The sequence below is a fragment of the Gouania willdenowi genome, chromosome 7 (assembly GCF_900634775.1).
Source record: "Gouania willdenowi chromosome 7, fGouWil2.1, whole genome shotgun sequence".
Classification (NCBI taxonomy): Eukaryota; Metazoa; Chordata; class Actinopteri; order Blenniiformes; family Gobiesocidae; genus Gouania; species Gouania willdenowi.
This window is the reverse complement of record NC_041050.1, coordinates 37,299,687-37,323,728: the sequence shown is the minus strand read 5'-3', so window position 1 is coordinate 37,323,728 and position 24,042 is coordinate 37,299,687. Positions and strand designations below refer to the sequence as shown.

Genomic DNA, 24,042 nt, shown 5'->3' with positions numbered 1-24,042 from the left:
TTTCTTTTCAATGACACAATCCCCTAGTTTTAATGACTGCCTATGTTACATGATATTTACCGTATACATATATTGTGAGCGCCAAGTCATCCCAGTGGCGAGGAAACTATATATTATAGATGACTTGGATCTGAAATGTCATACAAATGTTAGTTAAATGTTAATCAAAGATCTAAAACAAAGTAATGTCATCAGCATTTGAAAGGGATATATTTTTTCTGATTTGAGGCCTGTACTGGGGCTCGTTTCACCCCCGAAGGCTGCGTGCCACAGAGAAAACATTTTCCCCACCTAATTAAAATGAATGTCACTTCCCACCCCTCCCACTGAGCAGTGCATCACTCTCCTCATGCAATGGGCCCAAAGTGAGTCTTACCCTGTCAGCTTTTGCCAGCAGTGCCATTCTTTTCCACATGAACGCAGAGCCTGAGCATCTGTGTTAATGTTTGTTTGCACACCTAAGGGTTGTTATGTGAATGGCACCTTAGAACCATGTCGTTGTTTTTCTCTTTTCATTGTGGAGCCTAGGACCACACATGGTTGACTTCTATTAATGTTGTGTTCAAGACCACACTATCCGAGACCAAGACGAGACCAAGACTTCTGGGAGCCGAGACCGAGTCAAGACCAAGACTGAGACAAGCTGAGACCAAGACCAGAAACATTTTTTTTTTTAATTTAAAAATATATATAAATAAATAAAATTATGACAAGGTTCGACAGTTAAATAAAATTCTCTCTTTAGTTTTACTTTCTTTAAAAAAGGTGCCTGCAAAAAATTAACTAAAATATTAAAACTACTACTCCTACTGATAAATTCACAATTATTCTACATATTTGAAAACAATATTTTTATGTCAGCTGAATGTACAGCAAGTGTTTAAAAGTATTTCTGCCAAGAAATGACATGGCTGGTCACCTACACACCACAGAGTGTTTCCTCTTTGCTCTGCTTTTACAAATGTATTCTTTGTGATTTGTGAAACCAAATTTCCCAACCAACAAGTTAGCGGTTATGTTTAGCTCCGCCTCTCTCTCCTGCTTGTGTGTGTGAGTGTGTGTCACACGCATCACTCTGTCACATTAAGGAAGGTTGCGGTCATTATACAGGGTGGATTAAATAATGAATAAAGGATTGTTTTATCCCGTTCTTCTCCTTGTTATTATCACATTATAAAAAAGTTTAAAAACAGCAGGAATTACTGCTGGTCTCGAACCGTCTAAAATTCCGAGTCCGAGACAAGACCGAGTCAAAATGCTTCCGAGACGAGACCGAGACCTTTAAAATGTGGTCTCAAGACCGGCCTTGACTACTACAACACTAACGTCTATTAAACCAGCTTTTGTGATCAACAGTAGATTAGGGGTTTTACCTATCCTAGGGTGACCATACGTCCGTTTTTACCCGGACATGTCCTCTTTTCACATCTAGTCCGGACCGAAACTCATCTCGAGCTTTAGAGCAGACGTAGGCAACTGATGACCCAGGGGCCACATGTGGCCCTCTATCTAATTTAATGCAGCCCTCAAAGTATAAGTGCAAAATAACAGAAAAATACAAAAAACAAAAGCAACAAAAAATTAATTAAAAAATACAACGAATTACGGTACAAGACGAGAAAACCACAGAAAATACTATAAACCCACACAAAACTACCCCAAAAATGAAGATAATGACAACGGTCTTACACAAAATTACTGAGAAAATGACAACAAAAGTACACAAAAAGACAAGAAAAACACCAAGTATGACTCCGTAAACCCACAGTACAAACCAGCAAAATGACAACAAAAATACACAAAAATTACTCCAAAAATGCAAAATGACAGCACAAATACACAATGACTCCAAAAAACATATATTTTTCAGGAAAATACACAAAAGGACAAAATTAATTCACAAACTGTCTCAGAGTGAACAAGAGAACAACAAATGTACACAGAAAAACACACAAAATTACCGTTTAAGATATTTGTTCTTTTCTGTGTGGCCATACCTGCCTGTCATTAGATCTCTGAAGCTAAGCAGGTCTGGGATTGGTTAGTAGTTACAAGCTCATTGTGCCCTTGGGCAGGGCACTTTACCCATATTGCCTAGGATGAATGTAGTGTGTGAGTGAGTGTGGTGGTGGGAGGGGCCGATGGCGCACTATGGCAGCCTCGCTTCCGTCAGTCTGCCCCAGGGCAGCTGTGGCTACAATAGTAGCTTACCACCACTAAGTGTGGAGTGAAAGAATAATGAATAATTCTGTAAAGCGCTTTGAGTGTCTATGATAAAGCGCTATATAAAATCCATTGCATTATTGCATTAACGCTCAACATTCTAAATGCTGACATGAATGTTGATCATGTGACCCGAGAAAGTAAAAATGATAGAAAAAACTAGAAACATTTTGTAAATTACCGACTAATTCAGTTATAGATATCTCAGCTCTCAAAATACAAAAATTCTATTTAAATCCACAATATTTGCAGAGCTCAATTTTTCAGTAATTCTTTTAAAAATCTCAAGTGTTTGAAAAAACTCTTTTTTTTTTTTTTCAAAATCTGGCAATTTTTCCTCAAATTATTTCCACGAAATTTCCTCAAATTCCCAAAATCACGTAAATTTAAATGTCCCGGCAGGGACTGATATACTGACATTATCATTTATACGTGGAGCCCAAACCAGGGCCTAATTTTTTCCTCCTAAAATATATGACCCTCTTCAGCTCAAACTGGTCCATATTTGGCCCCCTCAACTAAAATGAATTCAGGGGCCCACACGTTAATTTAAATGACCGTAACCCCACTAATATTTGCTCTATCTGAGAAATTCTTGAAATTGAAGGAGCCACTGGGAGAAACTTAGAATGGAGGAAGTTATGGTAAATTTTTCATCATCTGGTCTTGACCTCATCACCTCCCATCTCCATGACAACAGAATAAAACTCAGAGTCGGCACGGAACCATGAGATGCAAACTTTTACAGTTATTTCTTGAAGTGTATATTTAATAATTATTTATTTTTTCTGTAAGCCTTGAGTTTATATATATTCATTTTCAAAAACAAATCTTTTAATTTCTAGGAGGATATATTTCTCATTGTTTCAGTGATTGAGAAGGTTTACATTAGATTTTTCAAAGATTGTTATAATGCATAATAAAGGTGAATAACTTTATTAACCTTATGGACAATAACAACTTATTTATCTACTATATTGTATTTTACTCTTACAAGGTAGATAAAAAAAAAAAAAAAAAACATCAAATTCTTTTTGAGTAAGTGTCCTCTTTTTTGGGAGTCAAAATATGGTCACCCTAACCTATCCACACATCACATCATACATACTGTAGTACAACATGTAAAGTAAACTGTAAAATTAACTTATTTTTATTTGTTTTTTTAATCTATTTCCTTGCTTTAAAACGTTTATTTTATAATTCATTTTTTGCTTTTGATCTTAATGTGAGAATGAATGTCTAATGAACTGCTTAATGAGGGATTGTTATTCATAGCAGGTATTTGGTAATGCTCCTCTCACTTGGCGTTATCTTAAATGAGGATTACCAATTCATGCGTTTGTGTAAAGCTGGAACCGTCCTTTGTGTCCGTTTTCTCACCTCCGTAAGTACAACACTTAAAGCTTTGCTACTACAAAAGATAAATGAAACGCTTAAAGAGAACAGAAGTGGTTTTGAAGATGCACAAATACTCAAGAGTGTCTGGATTTTAAAGCTTTGAATAATTATTATTATTAGGTTCAGGGTCATTTCCAGTATAGAACTCTGAGAACAGTTAAAAGTAAGAAAGTGTTACCGTCTCATCTTTCTAAATGTATGCTTATCTTATTGTTTTCTCTCCCCCTCATTCATTTAAGATTTCATGTTTATTGTCATGCATGATATTAGCTTTAGAATATAGATATGAAACTTAACACACAATAAAAATAGATTATCAGAGCACGTTAATCCAAAATCAAATTGCCTTGCCTTCTTGTTCCAGTTCTAAATGAATAATCTAAATATGTCTCTATTGTAAATGCATCAATGATTATCTGGTGATAAGAGAGTTCACTTTATGGTCTTAGTGTTGTAGGGGAACAAGGGGTTTTAGAAAATATAATTATTATTCATATTTACATTAAGATTTGACAGAGTGCCATCTAGGATTGAGTTAAAGTGTCCTAGATCACTTTATGAGTTATTATGTTATTGTCCTTTAGGATATGAGTCATTGTCAAACTATATACTGTTCTATAGCAAAACATTATGGATTCCTGAACCACAGACTAATAGTTAAGTTTTAACATTTCTTTGAACTGTTTATTTATTTTTTCCTCTGCTTTATGAAAGGGTGATCATTTTTTTTATTTATGAGTGTCCTCTTATGTGACTTGGGACTGACTGAAGGAACCACACACCTCTAAAAACCTAATATCCTAATTGTCAGGAGGGAAACCTGACGAGCACCTAAATATTAAAAATGCACCACCTTTCAGAAAATCCTCACAATTTGTCTTATATTAAAACCTAATATTAATTACTGTCATATATTTTATTTATTTTTTTGTTTGTTTGACATTAAAACATCTCCCAGTAGTTTAGAAAAGTTTCCAATGACTTAAAAAAAACAACATTAAATTAAATAAAAATGAATCACTAATGTCTATCATTAGATAAAGGAATGCTGACATCAACATGTATATTTTCAGTCAATTATTTCATTTTACAAACAGGAAGTTTAAGTGTTTTATTCAACATCTGAGAGGGTCTATCTGTTCTTTCAGAGTCTAACTTCTCTCAGTGAGCGTGATTTAGAGCTAAATGGCCTGTATTTGAACTACTTGGACAGATGAAAATGTGAGTAGTTCAGTCCTTGTTGGTAAATGATCTTGGTGCATGTTTTTTTCATATTCCTAGAGGACTTTTCATTGTAGAGAGTAGCGGTAAGTGGCCGGACCCCGACATGGGCTGTTAGGGTTAGGGTTTTGCCTCTTTTTGTTCCACATTTTGCCCTTTTTCACTATGGTTTGCCACATTCTGCCCATGCTACCACCCTTTTCCATTACATACCACCTCGTTCATTTTAGTCACTTTTTACTCTTTTCTTACCACGTTTTTTTCTGATTCTGGACCAATTTTGGCCACCTGTTTCCATGTCTGCCTCCACTCTGTCATCAATAAAAAAATGTAGCGTACCAGACCAGCCCACTTCGGGTCGATGCTTAAAGGTATAGATCACAATTTTCCCAAAGTTTAGAAAAGAGACGCCCTCTGCACATGCGCAACACTCTACCTGCTCAAGAGGGAACACCTACGTGTGTGAGAGAGCGTGCACAAGCCCAGTTTTCCTCGTGCACAGCTCTGTTTACAAATTGGTGTTGGCATTGGTCATACAAGCTTACTTTCCAAAAGAAGATTTGCACTTTTCACATCGGACACATAAACATATCATCAGAATGATTGACAGTTAGGAGGACTAATAGTTAAGATGATCCATCCAGATGTTGAAGCCAAAATAACATTGTCCACAATTGCTTTAAGAAGAGGCTTTTCATCAACTAAATTATCAAAGAAATGTTAAGCTATGACGTTTTCTTTTATACTTTCTGCCCCACATAATTTGGATGAATTCATCTTTTGCTTCAGGTTACCAGCCTGAGACCTTTCCTGCTCTTGGTACAAAATAAAACACAGCTTTTCTCTTTTTGAATTTGTCAGGGAAAGTGTGCTATTTTACACCTAACACGGTTGTGAGTGTGACTCCCCATTATTATTGTTTTCAATATAAATGATATGCAACACTTTGCTGCCTCCCTTGTTTTTGCTTCAGGCGTGTTACTATTTATTTTTTTCTGTTTCTCAGTGCATCGTTAAACAAAGACTTAGAGAATAAAAGTGAAAGGATCTTATTTGAAATAAACCTCTGACTCTCGAATCAAGAGGGCAATTACACTTCAGTGAAATTGGATATTGATCATTCTAACTTGTTCTATGGAAAGACCAATGCCACAGAAATGCCTTTTTAAAAGCAACTCCAACAAATTCAAATGGCAAACTCCTTGATTAATTCAAATGTTTCCTGTCAAAAAAAAAATCACCAAAACCTTTGCAATTGATTAAAGCCAAGTTTTTGCATTGCTTGAAAAAAGTTTTTTCAATAATGCCTTTACACCTGTTTACATTTTCCATTGATTTCTGTTGTTGTTTATCCAAGTAAATGCATATTGTAGTGGTTTAATCTGCGCAGAAGGAATTACCGCCCATGCATAATGTGAATTTTTCAGCACGGCTCTCAGTCTGAATTGAGCTATTATTCTGTTTGTTTACTCAAACCTTCATTGCAGAGTGAGAATCCTCCAGTGTCATTGTTTTACAGCCAGAACTGGCAGAGCTTTATGCCGTTCATATGTAGATCACCAAAAAAACCAAACAAACGAAGCCTGGAGCACTTTAAGAACCACTGTGTCAAAGCCAACCTTGGGATTCCTTCAGCTGCTAGCTTTGAGTGGCAAGAAGATTCTTATTTTCTTGCAGTATAATGTGTTTTTGGCTCTGATTATTCCAAATATCTCCCTGTTTGTCCTGTTATAGGCTACTGTAGATATTTACTTTACATGTTGGGTTGTGGCAGTTTGTCAGAGCAATTTTAAACATGGGATCAGTTTTCTACAATTGGAGCACTCAAGCAATGTGTGATCGACATTGAGCGTTGGATGTATAAAAGCTTTTTTTCCAAGCTTTTCGTAGGCGTCCCTATAGAAAATATCCTGATTTGTCGTCTTTTATTTTTTACATTCCTCTCTGAGCTCAGCCAGTGTTTTTCTCTCTCTGTCTCTCTGAAATATATTCACTGAATAATACAAGCTTAGAGTGTTGGGTCATGTGCAAGACGCTCATTTGGCTCCGTCCCTCATGTTCTGTAGGAGTGCAGACATGGAACAGAGCAGGAGTGGGAGTGGAGGAAAGAACAGACATTTCAATGGATTGAACTGTGATAATTTCCAGAGTTCCAATGTCAAAATAATATCTTTAAAGGGCTTCAAATTAATGTTTGATTTGTTAAATATTATTAAGTCCAATAAGTTGTTGAGAAACGAACAATAAATATCTTAAGGATAAAGGTCCTACTTCATTAATGGCTGGTTTAATTACATAGACATAGATGTTAACGTCGCTGCTACTCAGAGTGATTTTATAATCAGGAGGAAGACGGGGTGAAGAACAGAACCCAAGCTGTTTGAGGTCCAGTGTGAAATATCCACACATTTGGGGTGCAATGTTCTGTTCCTCACCCGTCTTCCTCCAAACCCTTGGACCTTGATTCCAGAATGAAAGGCACACTTTACTTTCATAGGAAACAAGGACCATGGACCACTGGCCAACAGTCCAGTCCTTCTTCTCCTCTTTTTTTTTCTGCAAAAACTGATAATTAAATGGCAATTTCTTCACAGTATTCTAGTTTTTTTAAATTCTTGTTTTTGTGAGTTTTATGAGCTGGAAGCCCACATTATGTAAAAACAATCATTTAAATTGTGGGCCCTGAATCTATAATCAATGAAAGTTTAACGTTTTGAATGGAATTATGGAAATGAACTTTTCCATGATGTTCTAATTTTTTGGAAAGGGTCTGTATATATATATAGAGGAGTTTCTGCCTTCTCATTCTTTAATGCTTACATCAACCAAGTAACTCGCAATTGTTGTTTTTTTTTTCTTGTTCATGCTGTAAACATACTGTTACTGAGCAAACCTATGTTTATTGTTATACTGTATTAAATAAAACAGGCTGAAATAATAATAATTACTCAGTCTTTGTTAGCTGTGAAGTTTTTAGCTTGCGTGCTACATCACCCCCCCCCCATCCTTAAAACCTAGTGTCGCCCCTGGTTGAAGCCTCTGAGGAACTTGTTGGTATATACGTAGGAGTAAACTAGAATTTAATTGTGACGCCAAAGCAAAGTCTCAATAGGATTTGACCTTTCCACCTGGAGCTCTTAAAGTCCCTCCCCTGTTGCATTGTTTCATGTTGTGTTCAAAATGTCACTTTCATTAAACTTCTTGAACGCTTGACTTTGGCCTTTGCTAACTGGACAGCACAATTATTTTTTGCATAATGCAAAAATTAAAGTGACATTTGAAAAGTGTCCTTATTTGAAAAACAAAGCACTAAAGGAAAGGATTTCAAAGACCTTGACAACTCTTTGGAATATAAAGTGTCGATATCAAACACTGTTTTACAATAAGCTGTATCGGTAGAAATAAGTGGCAATTTGCCATGATTTATAATAAACATCACACAACATTAACAGCATTTTTTATCCAAACATCTCAAGTAAATACAGCGTTTTTTAGGGAGACAGTAAAGAAGTACATTACTTCACTTAAGTTTCTTTTGGCTGTAATAAAAGTTTATGAGCCGTTAAAGGGGAAAGAAAAAGTCAACAAGTCCCCTTGATTGGGTCCTGGTTCTAGATTATAACAAATATATTTTCCATTATATGAAAACATCCATAATTTATCACATTTCAGACTTTATCTAGGATCAGCTTTGAGCCCCTCTTTGATAAACCATGGACAAAGGTTTATTTTTCTACCTTTTTCCCATTTGAAAGAGGTTCTTTATAATAATTAATAATTGATGTTTTATGAATAAAACTCTTCTGAATAGTTTTTATTGTCCAGATAACCAATGATTTTTTTGGAGTATTATATATTCCACATTGCCTTTGATTGGATTCTGTTTTGTCCCACATATGAATAATTACAATACATTCTGGGTGAAATATTTATTAATCTGCTAAAGTGCAGAATTGGTCAATTGTTGCTTTATAGAATATATGTTTTTTTATTATAAATGACAGTAAATCATGTTCCAAAATAGACAGACTTCTGCTGCTATTGTGATCCACAGGTATCAGATCATAAAGTACTGGAAAAAACTATGATTTTGTCTTTAAAGCACACTTGCTATTGACTTTTGTAGAAATACATAGCCATAAAATACTGATAAAGTGGATTATTTTAAAGGAGCTAGCAGCCAAAATGTACTAAAGTTCCAGGAGCCAACTTAAACTTATATTCAGAGAGTATAAAACTATAAGATCTGAGTTGTTAATGAATGCAGCTTCACCTGTTCAAACATATAATATTCGTGTCTGAAATGTGTTTTCCTTTGTGTTCCTAGCTGTCTGCTACCTCCACATCCAGAGCAGTCTTCTTGCAGTGTCTTCGTTGGGCTATTTTCTGCCCCTTCCAGGAGACGACGGACTGGAAGCAGAAAGAAATCCAGCTTGTTTTGCAAGGAGGGGCGGAGCCTAACCCCTATGGAGTCATGGTCTTTTGCTCCACTCAAAGCCCTGCACTAGTTAAAGCTCCAGCGAGAGCAAAGGTAACAATGTAGCACCAAAGCACACCACCAACCAAAAATGTAAAAAGAAATAAACCTTTGTGACCTATATTTACAATATACATTCATTCTTATCATAATGTCTTGAATAGGAATCAAATAAACACAAAGAAAAAAAGTTATATGATCTGTCATGTTTCTTTTTTCTAATAAAAATGAAATCTTTTTTTAATAATCTTGAATTTTTTGCATACGTCATACACGTTGTAGGAGGGATAAAGAAAGTTTAAACCACAAAAAACCAAAACAATAAACATTAGAAATTAGAACTACAATAAAACTGTATTCTGTTAAATATTTGTGTATTTTTTCATATCATTTAATTTTACATTATATATTGTATTGTTATTTTATGTTGTATTTTTTTAATACATTACATATAGATGTATTATCAGTTGGGAGCTGCTGTGAAGCCTACTGTAAATTGCAGACAATAAATAGTTTGTTTTCAAAAATATTTTTTTAGACTAATTAGGTGAAATTGATTAATTTTCTACGGCACACCTGACGATCTCTCACGGCACACAAGTGTGCCACGGCCCAGTGGTTGAAAAACCCTTATTTAGTAGCAAAAAGTGGGTTGCAGAACTGTGTTGAGTAGAAAAGGGATAATTAAAAATAGACTTATTCCTTCTGCAAAGCGTCATCCGTTCTAACATGTACAGTAACAGTAAGTGGTGGTAATGACTTTATTTAATATCCACTCATAAGATTTACTATTTCTTAATAAATTGCAGTTTTGAATTGTTTTGATTGAATTTTTAGATGAATACATTTTGCTGAATTGATTGTCAAAACTGAAGAAAGTGAGTATTCACATAAAAAAAAGTGACATAATTTGATTACAGCTACTTATTGTACTGTGATATGACAGATTTATTACGTAAAATATATTTTTTTAATAATCAGTTGAGAACCACTGCTTGATGACAATTTCTTTTCTCTGTTACGTTGGGGTTAAAACAAGACATGGCATTTTATTTTGAAGGAACAGGAAGTACACATGAAGAAGTAAGTTGAAAAGCTGTTCTTTCCTTTTATTTATTTTTTTAAGTTAAGATATATCAATGTATTGTTTGATTAATAAATACATAGTTAAATGAAACAATGATGTATCTTAACCTTTAAAAATAAATAGAAAATAACAGCTTTATTGTTGTATCAGAAGCAGCACATATCGATGACGTCATGTGTATTTCCGGTTGTTCAAAACATGTCATATGTCGTGTTGTGTTTGACGACTTTTATTTTGAAGCCTGTGACCGTGACATTTGACATGGTTTTATCTGATACCTGATACCTCACACTGAGACCTGACGATGTCCTAAATCGTACGCCGTACCCCTGGCGTTTGTTGCGTGTTGGGGTTCTGTGGAGCCCCAACATAGCAGTTTAATCGTGTTTATGTTTTAACCATGTGTAAATATTGTTTTTGTTTCTAATGTTTAAACCCTCTCCCCCAGGAACTCTCTGAAGCAGTCGACTCTATTTCATTCTGGTTGTCATCCAGTGTGGAAACATCCAGCCCAAAGACCCCTGTAAAGATGAAGCAGGAAGTCGTGCCATGTCAGAGACGGTCACCAGTCTCACCATTAAGAGGTAATCATCATTAATAAACTCTAAGTTTGCTTTTCTAAAAAGCAGTAGACTCTTATAACTTGAATCAGAGTTTTATCATAAAAGCTGCTTTAAAATAAGTATAACTCATTTTGTTTTGGGGCCAAATATGGAACAGTTTACCACAAGTGTTCCACAGATTTTATGCGGGAAAACAAGTAATTTCGACATTAATATATCATATACCACTTCTACGTATACATAAAATACAAAATAATTAAGATACCGACCATTTCCAAGCAGTAAGTGACAGATATCAGTCTCAACAGGATCTTCACTTTAAATTTTCTTGATTTTTGGGACTAATTTCTGTTTGATTAAGGGAAATATTATGTAATAATGTGAGGAAAATTGAAGGTTTTGTAAGAATTTTTAGTTTTTTCAATTGTTCAACATTAAAAATGACTGCATACATGCGATATAAGCACCAGGAAAACTGTGAGAACCTGCAAATATTGTTGAGTTTCACTAACACAATGATTCATGTTTTCTCTGTCATTTTTTCTTTCTCCTGTGGGCCAAATCAGATGCTCCAAAGCTCCAAATGTGGCCCCTGGGCCTTGAGTTTGACACGTGCTCTACACCAGTGCTTCCCAACCTTTCTTGTCTTGTGTACCCCTTGAGCCTTTTTTGTGTTACCATGAGAACCCCCTCACTCAGACGTGTTCATGATTCTCCAAAAGTAGAACATAACACAACTGAATATTCAACACAAGTCATTTTATTTCATCTTCTTAAATTGAACAATTAATATTCAGGCTTATTTAACTCAAATTATACATAAAATGATGTTGCCTTCAAAGGCAATAGAAATTATAAATATAAGAAATAATATTATAGTAAACATTTGTATTATTAATACTGTATTATTAATACTAATATGTTATGATTGTATTGTTATTAAAGAAAAATAATAAAGTTGAAAAAATAAGAATAAATAAAAAATAATAATTAATATAAATAAATAAATACAAAACAAATAATTAACCTGCCTGTGTTACAGTATATATAACTTTTATGACATTTACCACAAAAGGAGCTTCTTTGAATATGTCTCCTTTAACAGGCATTTCAACTTTAAAAACGAGTCATTGTGCACACGTACCATGGATGGACTTGTGAAATGACTGAGAATATTTTTTATTATCTTGGAAATAAATTCTTATTTTTTACACAAATCCCCTGCAATGTGCTCACGTACCCCTAGGGGTACACGTACCCCTGGTTGGGAAACACTGCTTTAGACCATGAACAGTGGAGGATCAATGTTGTTACAGTGTAATAATCAGGCAATATTTTAGCATAAAACATGGTGTGATTTATGTTGTGTTGAAATCACCAGATTTCATTCGCTTGCATTAAAAAAATATGACACGAATAAACTTGATCTAAATATCAGCCTAAATTATAATAGAGGATTAAAGTTAAATATCATTTGGATGCTTCCCATAGCAGAAAATCGTCTCTTTTATAATATAATAATATGTCAATAATCTAAGCTATATCATTTGCCTATGTCAGATCATATTTATTATATTTATTTATCTTCATTTTATATAAAGGCCTTTGTTCTTTTCTTTTGCCTAGTTAGACACAAACTAAGTGATAAATCCAGAAATGTGAACTCCCACTGAGCGAGAGCTTTGATTAAATACACAGCAACCTGTGCACAGCCTGATATAAATCACATGCCTCTCACTGTATCTCTGATTGAGACCCAGTCTGCTGATCAGCTTTGCCTCTTGTCAGGGCATTGATTGAAAGTGTTTTGAACACCTCGCAGAGACACTAAATCCTGGTGACAGCAGGATGAAGGTGTGTGAGACCCCAGACCACCATTCATCCCTAATGATGTTGTTTACTTATCTTTGGAGTGAGAGTAACGTTTACCTGAGGTGAACAGGGGAGGTACAGCTATTTATTACAGTTTTTACATTCATTTTCTAGTGTCGCGGGTTTCTATAGAAACCAGAATGCTTTGAATTGTGAGAATATTTTTCCCTTCAACACATGGCCTTGGTTTTTTTTGCAGTCAAATGAAAAAAAAAAAAAAGACCCAACTCATTTATTTGATGCGTGCATTCAATCACTAAAGAGTATAGAATATTTTCACAACCAACGCAGCTTAAAAATAAGCTGCATATTCCTTCAATCTCACAACAAACCACCAGAGGTGTAAATAGTACTAATATATCCTAATATATAACAGAAGTATCGTTACCTGATTGAAATTGTACTCAATAAGTCATACATAAAATACTCAAGTACAAGTAAAAAGTAGCTCAATAATAGATAGAGATAACGTTTGCTCAGCAGCCGATAAATAAAATAAAATAAAATAAAACATAATAAAAAGAGAGAAGAAGAAGAAAGAGGGAAGACATGGCAAGAAAGGACATTGCACAATACACATACATTAAAAACAGAATATATACATATACACACTAAAATAGTTGACTAAAAATCAAATGAAATGTTACTCAAAGTAAAAGTTACTGATACTTTTGACCCCCATTTTTTTCATTTATTTTTTTATTTTTTGACCACGGTTCCCTTACATACAGTAAACATCTCATGTGTAAAAAGCAAGACCAAATCTTGAACAATTGGAACATAATTTTATTTCCACAAATGTGTCTGTATAAAAAATAAGGTTTGTCAAAATGTACAATTAAAAAAAAAAATAAATAAATTCAATTCAAAATAAAATAAATTATTAGGCTGAAATAATTCATTCAATGCTGTTTTAACCTTGTGCATTACGTTTAATCTGATTGGTCGGCTGTGATGTGATGCAATTGTTTTCTGGTCATTTACTTTTTTGTAGTTTCTCAATGTCCGTTGATCATTTTAAAACAAAACATAATTTTCTCCGTAACAGTTGGGTGTAGAAATGTAAAAAAAGTACTTATTTTAAAGCAAGTAAAATTACTGATATATAAATATATATATGTGAATATATAAAATCTTTAAAAACAAACAATAAGTATAATATATATATATATATATATATATATATATGAAAGTTAAAAGTTAAATTGCTGCTTTAAATGGATATACTACCAAAGTAAAAGCAGAGGTCCATTCTCAGAAGAAAAAAACTAAAAATGCTTCCAGGAGACGATGCCAAAGCACGTTTGTGACTGAGAGCCAGACGTGTCGACTCTGAACAGATGGAAGACGTACAGTTGGACCTCCCAACTACTGAGACAGTTTCTAAATGCCACGACAAGCCTAGTGCATAATATGAGAGCGTGTGAGAATCAACCACATTATAACACATCATTTATCTTTCATATTTTCTGTTTGTTAACTATGGTCATGTGTTACGGTGAAATTTACGGTTACCTCATCTTTGACTTGGAAACACACTCTGTGGTGATAAATGATGAAGACCAGACAGGAGAGATGATGAAGTAATAAAAAATGATTTAATCTAAACTAAATGAAAAGGTACAAAGCGGGTTGGACGAAGCATTGGTCTCCCCTGGCCAGGGGAAAGGGCGCGAAGAGCAGGAGAAGAAGAAGAGGCCAAAAGTTCCTTTTTCCACACATTTATACCCCACCGTCCCACCCACCTTCCTACTTCCACAGACAACAAAAGAAGAGACCAGGGGGGGGGGGGGGTCAGTGAAAGTTAGATGTGTGTGCGTGTGTGTGTGTGTGTGGATGTGTGTGTGTGTGTTTGTGTGTGTGTATGTGTGTGTGTGTGTGTGTGTGTGTGTGTGTGGATGAGTGTGTGTATATGATGTGTGTGTGTATGTGTATATGATGTATGTGTGTGTGTATGTGTATATGATGTGTGTGTGTGTGATGTCTGGGGAGGGTTTGGACGTGCTCTGGTCTTCGAGATTAAACTGGGGCCAACTGACATTCATTTAGAGAAGCTGTATCATGGGAGTATACATAATTAATCAATTTTGCCACCACATCATGTATTCTAATTACACCACCACTTAAGGATTTGTGTAAATTGTAAAAACCAGTCAATGTGAGAAAATATTACCTTTTGGGGACAGACTCTGTTCCCTTTCACAGTTGAGATGATATTCCAATAAATGTCTAAAGTATAAAGTTAACTGTGTTTGAACAGATGCTTTGGGCACGCAAAAGATTTGATGGTGCTGCTGTTAACCTAATGTAAACGTGTGTAAATGGAGGAATGAAGAAGAAATATGACAGAATAAAGACAATCGTTGTATAAAATGTGCTCAAAATGATCACACTGATGATCTAATGTTATTTTTTAGGTACCAAATGTGTTCCCAAACCTTCACCTCCAGACTCTCCTCAGGGCCCTGGGGTAAGACAACGTCATACTTTTCTACTCCTTTTATGTTTTACTTTTACTTTGTTGTTTAGACCGAGCAAAGACCAAACATAGTACTGAACACTGTGCTTTGATTGGTGAATTTATTAATCTATTATTTAAACACATTTTTTTTTTCTTTCAACAACTTCATTATTCATGTAAGCTTGGCATCATAAAAGACAAAATTTCCATATATTTATATATATATACCCGGAGGGTGGCCGGTTCAAGTCCCAATGCGGACCAAAATATAGAAGTTGTTCTGGTAGCTGGAGAGGTGCGAGGGCACTTCTCGAACACTGTCGAGGTGCCCTTGAGCAAGGCACCAAACCCCAACACTGCTCCTCTGCACTCCCTTCATTGTAAAAGCAGCCCCACTCTTACATCTCTCCATTAATGCGTGTGTGTGATTCGGGCCTATGTGTGTGTGAGAAGCATGTCAAAATAACAGAGTGTAATGTAATTTAATACATTAATAAAGTAATTTAAAAAAATTCTCATCTGCACTCGGTTGATAAACTGTGATGAATGGTTTTTTGTTACTTGCTGGCCTGGGATCAGGAAGTATCTCCACCTTTGCATAAATACAGTATACAGTCCTTTTCATTGCTTAGTGGACAACATTCATACAGTAAATGTTGAATAACCCAGGCTTTTACCAGTGTCTGGACTGGCAGATACTGTATATGGCAGGTCAAGCATACCTTAAAAATAAAAATAAAAGATTTATTTAAACTGCCACAGAGCTGCAAAACACAATAGGTTTAGAGCACAACAGTGACACACAGGGCTCCTCATTTATCAACCTTGCATGAAAACAGGTGCAAATGTGAGTTCACATTTGGTCGTACGACAGGACCAACGTGGGATTCATGAAGCATTGGTAGTTAACCAATCCCTGCCTATAAATTATCGGGTGTCGATCAATGCGACGGCTGAATTAGATCATTAACTTGTTTCGCCCTCCTGTTTTGGGGGCCCGCCCACTGAGGTCAAATAAGAAAATGAGCTTTTCCAAGATAAAAATCTGCCTCCTCACATCTGAGGTGGAGCAATACAAAGATGTGCTTTTTGAATGTGTGAAAACTGGAATTAAAGGAGCTCATTTAAACGCTCTGTGAGCAGGTGATGTCTGCCCCCCTGTGTGCTGAGAACAACTTCACATCAGAGATCTTGGAGACACACACGGATATGACGTTTATATAAGCCTCAGTCCGTACGCTTTAGGAAATAAATATCACATTAAAATAAATTAATGATCGAAACGCTAATATTAAAAAAAAGCCTTAAAAAAGACTAAATGTTGTCCTTTGTCTGTGTTTATTATGCCTTCAACCAATTTCACCAAAAATTCATCACATTACGCACATCGTAAGCTCAGATCTGAATGTACGAACTGTCGATAAATGAGGGCCATGGTCTCTTTTTACTTTGACATTGTGCACTTTCCTTTAAATCATAGTATTTGCAGTATGCTTGGCTGTGTGTGTGTATGTGTTGAATGAGTTTGTTCTTTTCAAAGACTAAACAACACAATGTTGTGAATAAACCTAATACCAATATCACAAACACTGAAACCAAGAAAACAGAGCTTCTACTGATCAGGATGATGATGATGAGGAGTAATCAAGTCAAGATGCACACAATCACATTAAATGTCACATTTGCATCATCCACTCATTTTTTTAAGGCTTCCCTACGGGAAATGGTATTTGCAGATTAATCCCTGCAGGAACCTTTTTTTTTAATGTTTTTTCACAATATAATAACCATCTATTTATGACATGTTAAGACTCTGTGATGGTGAGTCATATTCACTTCATAGTCTAATACCAACATGTAATATATAACCAAATGTGCGTGCTCCATTTGGTTTGTGCTGGCTGAGCTATAGGGTGTTACTCTGTCATTCCTAAGCCTGAGTGATCCCCACACACACACACACACACACACACACACACACACACACACACACACACACACACACCAACACATAGAGCATGCGGAGGAGGTGTACTTTGCTTTGAATCAAGTCCATTTCGTCGACTCATTTTAAAACGGGCCCAGCAGGAGCTGAGGGGGAGTCGTGGGAGCGCTGTGCCCATGAACTCTGAAAATCAACCCTTATTGTGATTAAGCAGCTGGAGCCTCAGAAGCTACGAGTGGGCAGCTCCTAGTGCTAAGAAGCAATGACCGTGGTGGTCATACTGGGCAGCTCTTTGGGGATGACATTAAAGATCATGTTACCTGACTGGCTACACTGCTCCACATACAACCTGCTCTTTATCATCTTTTAATTCCCAAAACCACTGGTCTACCTTGGAGAGAATTCATTTTAAAACACTAAAGGTCATAATCATACATTTACTGCATGTTAACACCTTCAAATTATCCAGTTTTAGATATTAAAGTAAAACGGTAAAACTGTACTTGGAAGTTTTATACATAAAGACTGGCATTACGTTGTCATTATAATGACATGACACCTGTCATTAGCATGAATAAGGTGTCAAGAAGGCTGTCATTATGTGTCATTCGTTACCCAAACCCGTTGTTACCCTAACCCCAAAACAAATCCACAAAAAATGTATTTCAAGAAGTTGGAAGGAATATAAAGCCCAACATAATACACAAAATAACTCCCAAAACACACAAATTCCACGAAGTACACACAACCATCTAAAGCCATTTAAACTAACACATTACAGAATAGCTTTAAAGATACACAAACTGTCAACAAAATTACACAAAAATTCAGAAAGTGACCTTAAAAACTTGCAAATCGACAGCATAAGTACAGATAATGACAGAAAAGTACACCAAATTGCAACAACAACACAAAAATGGTCCCCTTATTAATGCTGAAATCAATCATTATTCTAATGCTGACATAAATGTTGATCATGTGGCCCTTGGGTCAGATACAATCACATTTCAAAGGTGTCATAATTTAGTGAATGACACTCAACGACACTCAGCCTTCATGACACCTTATTCATGTTAATGACTGATGATGACAGTGTAATGTAAACCTTATGTTTAAAACTTCAAATAAAATGATACCAGGAAAACTGTTCAATCAAAACATGGATAATTGTAGAGGAAAAGTACGTTTTAAAAGAGGAACTTACACATCAATTCATACAAACTTATAGCTAAAGATCGTTATTTACCTTTACTTATTCTGTTATTAGAAAACATGTGTTGTCTAGATGAAGACAGGTGCTGTTAATAAGCCACTGGTCTTTTGAGCATTTTGACTTCACTCCACATGAGACCATCATTACTGAGTTACCACCTGATGTTTACTCTGTCAACAAACGCTTTCCTAATTGATTCAAACAAGAGCCCCCATAATTTGGCTGTCACTCAACACCAGAATAACCCCTAAAATAACATTACATTTTTAATCATAGGCCTTCCTCTCCTCCACATTTGGCTTTTTAAACCCAATTTAAATCACACAGCTTTAATAGATCTTCATCTCGCCACTCTACATAATAAACTTTACAGTTGTGAGAAAGAGGTAAAATGGGCCAACAATGGAGACAGTAGAAGGGGATATGTTAATGTACTGTCATGACCTTGGCTGGAGCACAAAGACATGGACCAGAAAAAGGGCAACAACTGATTAGTGTATCAAAAAAAAAAAAAAAAAAACAGATTCACATAAATACAGTATAGGGCGATAAAAAAAAAAAAAAACCCAAAAACGTATTGATCGCAAATCTGAAAAAAATCACGATAGAAAGTGCATAAAGCTGAGGTGTAGCAATAAATAACTTAATACTTCTTTAAAAGACAAAGCTTAGAACAAATACATTTCTTGTGATTCAAAACATTGTTTGTTCAACATTGTATTATTCTATAATGTAAATGAACAGAAAATTATGCTGATACAAATAGCTTATTTAAAACTTTGTTTGAAATGCATTTATGTAATTTTTCAAAGCAGCAGTAGAACAACAGTAACAAAAAATAATTGGTTCCAATGGTTCCTATCAGTAATTTCATACAAAGACTGGATATTTTTTTGGCAGTACAAAACCCTCTGCAAACAAAATAACCACCTGTCTTCTGGGGTTCTTAAAATAGTCTAAAACCTGTTAGTCCTGTACTTTAGACCTCTGAAAAAAGCTTCTGAGATGTAATTAACTTGTGCATTAGTTTAGCAGCTTTCAAATGTTGCACAAAATCTCCACTTAGCGTATTTGTTCTGTCACCTGTGCTAGTTTAACCAAACCTATTCCTCTTTCACATCGAGCCAACTGCTGAGACACACAAGTTTCTCTACATTAGCAGAGGAGAGAGAAGCCTTCTTTTTCTGAATCACATATTCTGAGAGGGAGAACAGTCTCTCACAGGACAGCGGTGGCAGGAGAAGAGATAATTGTGAGCAACGGGTGCTAGTTTACCGTAGGAGTCTTTTCTCTTCAGCCACCACTGCAGAGGCCATTCATCCATCTCAAGTTTTGATACTGACTTGTAGCAGTTAGCTACAGTTAGCTACTTGCAGTGTAGCAGTTCAACATAATTTGGATGGTCTCTGCTTTGTAGTGCGTAGTCCGCCCTGTCTGCCTGACACCGCCGCCGCTGAACCCGGATGCGTCACTCGTAGATGGTACATTAAGGAAGTGTTAAGTGTGTGTTTTGAGTTTTCCAATGCTAGCTGGGTGTCTATGGCACATTATGTCCTCTGCTCTGTATGGAGTTTATCATTGTACTGCACCTAGGAACAGACAGGTGGTCAAATTAATTGATGCGTCAATTAATTTTTAATGTGTTAATATGAAAAAATTAAGGCAAATTAACGCTCTAATTTTCCCGCCCCTAATTAAATATAAAGCCAATTCTCAATAGGGAAGGCTACAAAGGCAGCAATAATTGAACTAATGCATGGACATCAACTGCAGCAAATTTGGTGATAGCAATAAACATAATTTGTTATCACTGCTGACTGGTGAAAGAACTGGAATGGCACTGGATGGACACTGGTTTTAAATCTGCTCCCAGCCTTTACAATGGGCACTACACTGTGGCTCCCCTCTGCTCCTTAGGAATAGTTTAAATACAGATAATTAATTTGATGTAGCCTGTGTATACCAATAGATACATGACAATATTCTTCTTCTAAAGTCCATAATTGAAGTCAAAAGTACAAACAGGCTTGTAATATTCAACCTTATAGTTTATGCTTTTCAAAATGCCTGCAAATGTGCAGCAGCCATGGTGCCTGTTTTCAATAATTTTTTTTTTCCATTATAGTGAAGAATGAGTCATAGGTTCCTTTACAAAGAAAAATGTTCTGCTAACGTGTTTTTTGAATATGAAAACCGTTGTAGTTAGATGGGGTTTTTTGTCCTTGTGTTGTAAATTATAAAAGTGCTGAACTGTCAAAAAATGCAGCTTTCAGTTAACAGTACCTACTCGATGTGTCGGGGCAAATCTGGTTGTAAAGTGCCATTTAATATCCAGCAACTGCCTGTTCAAAGCATGAAAACAAGGGGAAAATTCATCTCATGGCCATCTGAGCTTCTACAGAATTAAATGCTACAGAAAACCCTTTGTGAAAAAACACCTCTGCTGTTGGTAGTTGTGACAAGGCGGCACGAGCAGGAGGCGGTGAGTAATGAGAAAAACCAGGGAGGCCGTCTTAGTCGTCCACTTCCTTTTTTTTTTGGGTATTTATTTTTTGGTGCAAAAATACAATAACGTGCACAGTGCAAAACAAAGGTGCATCAGAGGACTGACAGGTCTCCTCCAGCAGCAGAACCTAGAGTGAGGGCATCAGGCGCCTTAAATACCCTCCCACTAAACTGGATAAAACCATAAAAGCTAAGCAGGTGTAGAAAATAACATTAGCTTCTAAAACCACATTCAAATCCTCCAATAAAACCCATAGCCATAATATAAACAAAGAAAAACCCCACTACAATAAACTCCCAACCAAAATCACCTAACTGAATCAAACTACATCCTAAAACCGGTTAAAACCTATTCAGCCACCCCCAAGCTTTTTCGCCCCTTGGTCCAGCCCGGAACGCTTTTTAGCGGCGTCTGTTTCCCTGGGGAATCTTTTGGCCAGACACCGCCACCCTGGACACAAGAGGAAACATAAGTAGCTTGTACCCACACAGATACACATTCACACACCCAAACATTCACCGCATGCACGCAACACCTAAAGCATCAACTAATTCTTAAAACATGGCACATAATATTGCACAATCCCAATCCTAAATATCCCGTTGCCTCCGCAGGACCGGCTGCCATTACCGGAGGCGACGCATCCCGACCGGACCCACGGGCAACAACAACAAATCCTTTCAATAAACAATTTAAAACTGACCAACGTGTGCAATACTTTTATATGTGCAAATTGCCGTGTTTCAAGTGCAGTGTGCATAAAAGTGCTAGTGAATATAAAAGTGCTGTGTGTGTAAAGTACAAGTGCACGTAACGAACGTCCTGTTCGTTACAGTAGTCAACATGTAATTCATCACGATGCATACAGTCTCCAAATAGTTCTTCTCCTCCTAGTCAGACCCCTCACAATGTGCTTGTTCAGTAATACAACAATTCTCCTTGTTCACCATAAGCACCTGTCCTCTTCAAACATTGCTGTCATGGACTGATTATTCAATAGCAAACTTTGAATGGATGTCTCTGTAAACAAGCGCAATGCTCCAGCTCTATCTGCAGGCATTGTTGGATCTGACAACTTTCTCCTTCTTGCATAAATTATTGATCGTTGACACTCTTCGGTTTGCTGCTGTGCTGCTGAATGCTAAAGATCTTGTGATATTTATAGCCAATGTTTGAGGAGCAGCTAAATGTGTTTCCCTCTGTCAAAGGCGATTCTTATCATGGAGCCATTGTTGTGTTTCTGTGTTGTTCTGGTGTTCTATTGACCCTGGGGGTTTTGTGGTTTGTGAGCCTTTATTAAAAGAGCATTGTTTGGCATTTTTAAACTCCATTTCAAGGTAATTGCGACCTTGGCAAAACTTTCCAAAATCCTTTTCAAATATCTTATCTGTTCCGTTGTCCGCATTATATTTGGGTCTGGGTTGTGGGGGCAAGATCTTCAGCAGAGAGGGCCCTACAGTCCTTTTCCCAGCCACTTTCATCAGCTACTCTGTAGGGGTATCAAAAGGTGTTTCCAGGTCCCCAGAGATAAAATCTTTCCAGCGTGTCCTAGGCCAGCCTTGTGGTCTTTATGTAAGTTCATTTAGACATTTAAGGCGTTACCATTGGCGGTATTGACTCGACTTGGCTCGACTCTACTTTCCTTTTTTCCGTTTCCACTGAGAAAAAGTACCTCCTCGATGGTACCTGGTGCTGCTTTCTTTAGTACCTTCTTTGTTGAAGTTCCAGAAAAAGCAGAAAATGTGACGTGGCCTCAAAGCAGACACTGATTGGGTCTGAGAATCATCAAAGCGTAGAGTCATCCACTCACACACAGAGAGGAAGCATTTGGCTGCCTTTGATTTTTGTTGGCGATGGCAGCAAAAAGCTGCAATCTGTGGAATCTGGCAGTTTCACGTGTCAGGTTGGTGCTCAATGGAAACGCTCCTGGAAAAACAGTATTGGGTCCAGTATCGAAAGCGAGGAGTAGCCGTGTAGAGCCGATACCGCCAATGGAAACGCCATTTAAGTATCCAGAAATTTTGTGGATGATACAGGAAGTCTGAGTCTAATCTTTGATCTTGCAGAGACAACTGAGGCCCCATCCACATTAAGACAGGTTTTAATGTAAACTATGAAGTTTTTTTATCATTTATGCCTTGCTTCCACATGGCAATGATGATTTGGAAGACGAAAACGATAGCTTCTGAAAACGGGTCCCAGAGTGGAAAGGTCTGTGAACGCCACCCGCTGGGGCGCTGTGCAGACGGCGTATATGCATACTTAACACGCATGCGCGACAACGTAACCATGGGAAAAAAGCAGAAGCTCTACCTCGTTGTCGGTCCACAAGCAAATCTCGTGACATGTCTTTGTCTACATCTCTTTCCTCTTTTGTTTTTTATTTCCTGTTTTTTAGTCACACAAGTTTTATCTGCATCCTTGGTGTCTTCTTCTTCTTCTTCTTCTTCTTCTGTATTTATGGCAGAGTGGACTCCACAAGGCATATTACTGCCCTCCACTGGTCTTTATTGTAATGTCTAGATTCTTCCAGTGTCATGCAGGAACTGCAGCACAGCCTTAAAAACCATCTGGTGGTTCTCATTGTGAACAAATAATAGAAAAATTGAAAAACACTCGACTCCTAATCCAGACATGCTTGCAAATATAGATGCTTCCTTTCTCTGTGTTTTCTTCCATTTTTCTGTGTATTTACACCTTTTCGTGTGGACACACATAATTACCCGTTTTAGGGGAAAGCTTTTTCGTTTTGTCTCCGTGAGCTTGCCTGAATTTTATTTGTTACAAGTGTTCAATTAGTTGCCCTTCATATTTCTTAAGCTTCATTTAGAGGCACTTAAACAGTTTTTTTTAGTAGATTCTTACTAAAAGTCATTTTTATCATGGACAGTATCCCTTACTGTAAACCTAGACCATATAATAATGCTCATTTGTCTTAAAGAGTGGCTTATTGTCGGTGTTTCCCAACAGCCGTCCGTCTTGATTTAATGGAATGTTGTAAAGTATGTAATGATCTATCAAGGTGCCACACTATTATTTGTGTGATTACTGACAAATTCAATGTGTCTCCAACAAA

General features: G+C 36.5%; 1 protein-coding gene across 3 annotated transcripts in view; it reads left to right on the top strand.

Annotated features, from left to right (window-relative positions):
- nphp4 (nephronophthisis 4) overlaps nucleotides 1–24,042 on the top strand; it is a 222,765-nt gene that overhangs the window by 98,836 nt on the left and 99,887 nt on the right. For all 3 annotated transcript variants that reach the window (XM_028453910.1, XM_028453909.1, XM_028453908.1), the window contains exons 9-11: nucleotides 9,170–9,373; nucleotides 10,855–10,990; nucleotides 15,259–15,311. In XM_028453910.1, the coding sequence (XP_028309711.1) occupies nucleotides 9,170–9,373; nucleotides 10,855–10,990; nucleotides 15,259–15,311 (393 nt within the window). The remainder of the gene's footprint in view (nucleotides 1–9,169; nucleotides 9,374–10,854; nucleotides 10,991–15,258; nucleotides 15,312–24,042) is intronic.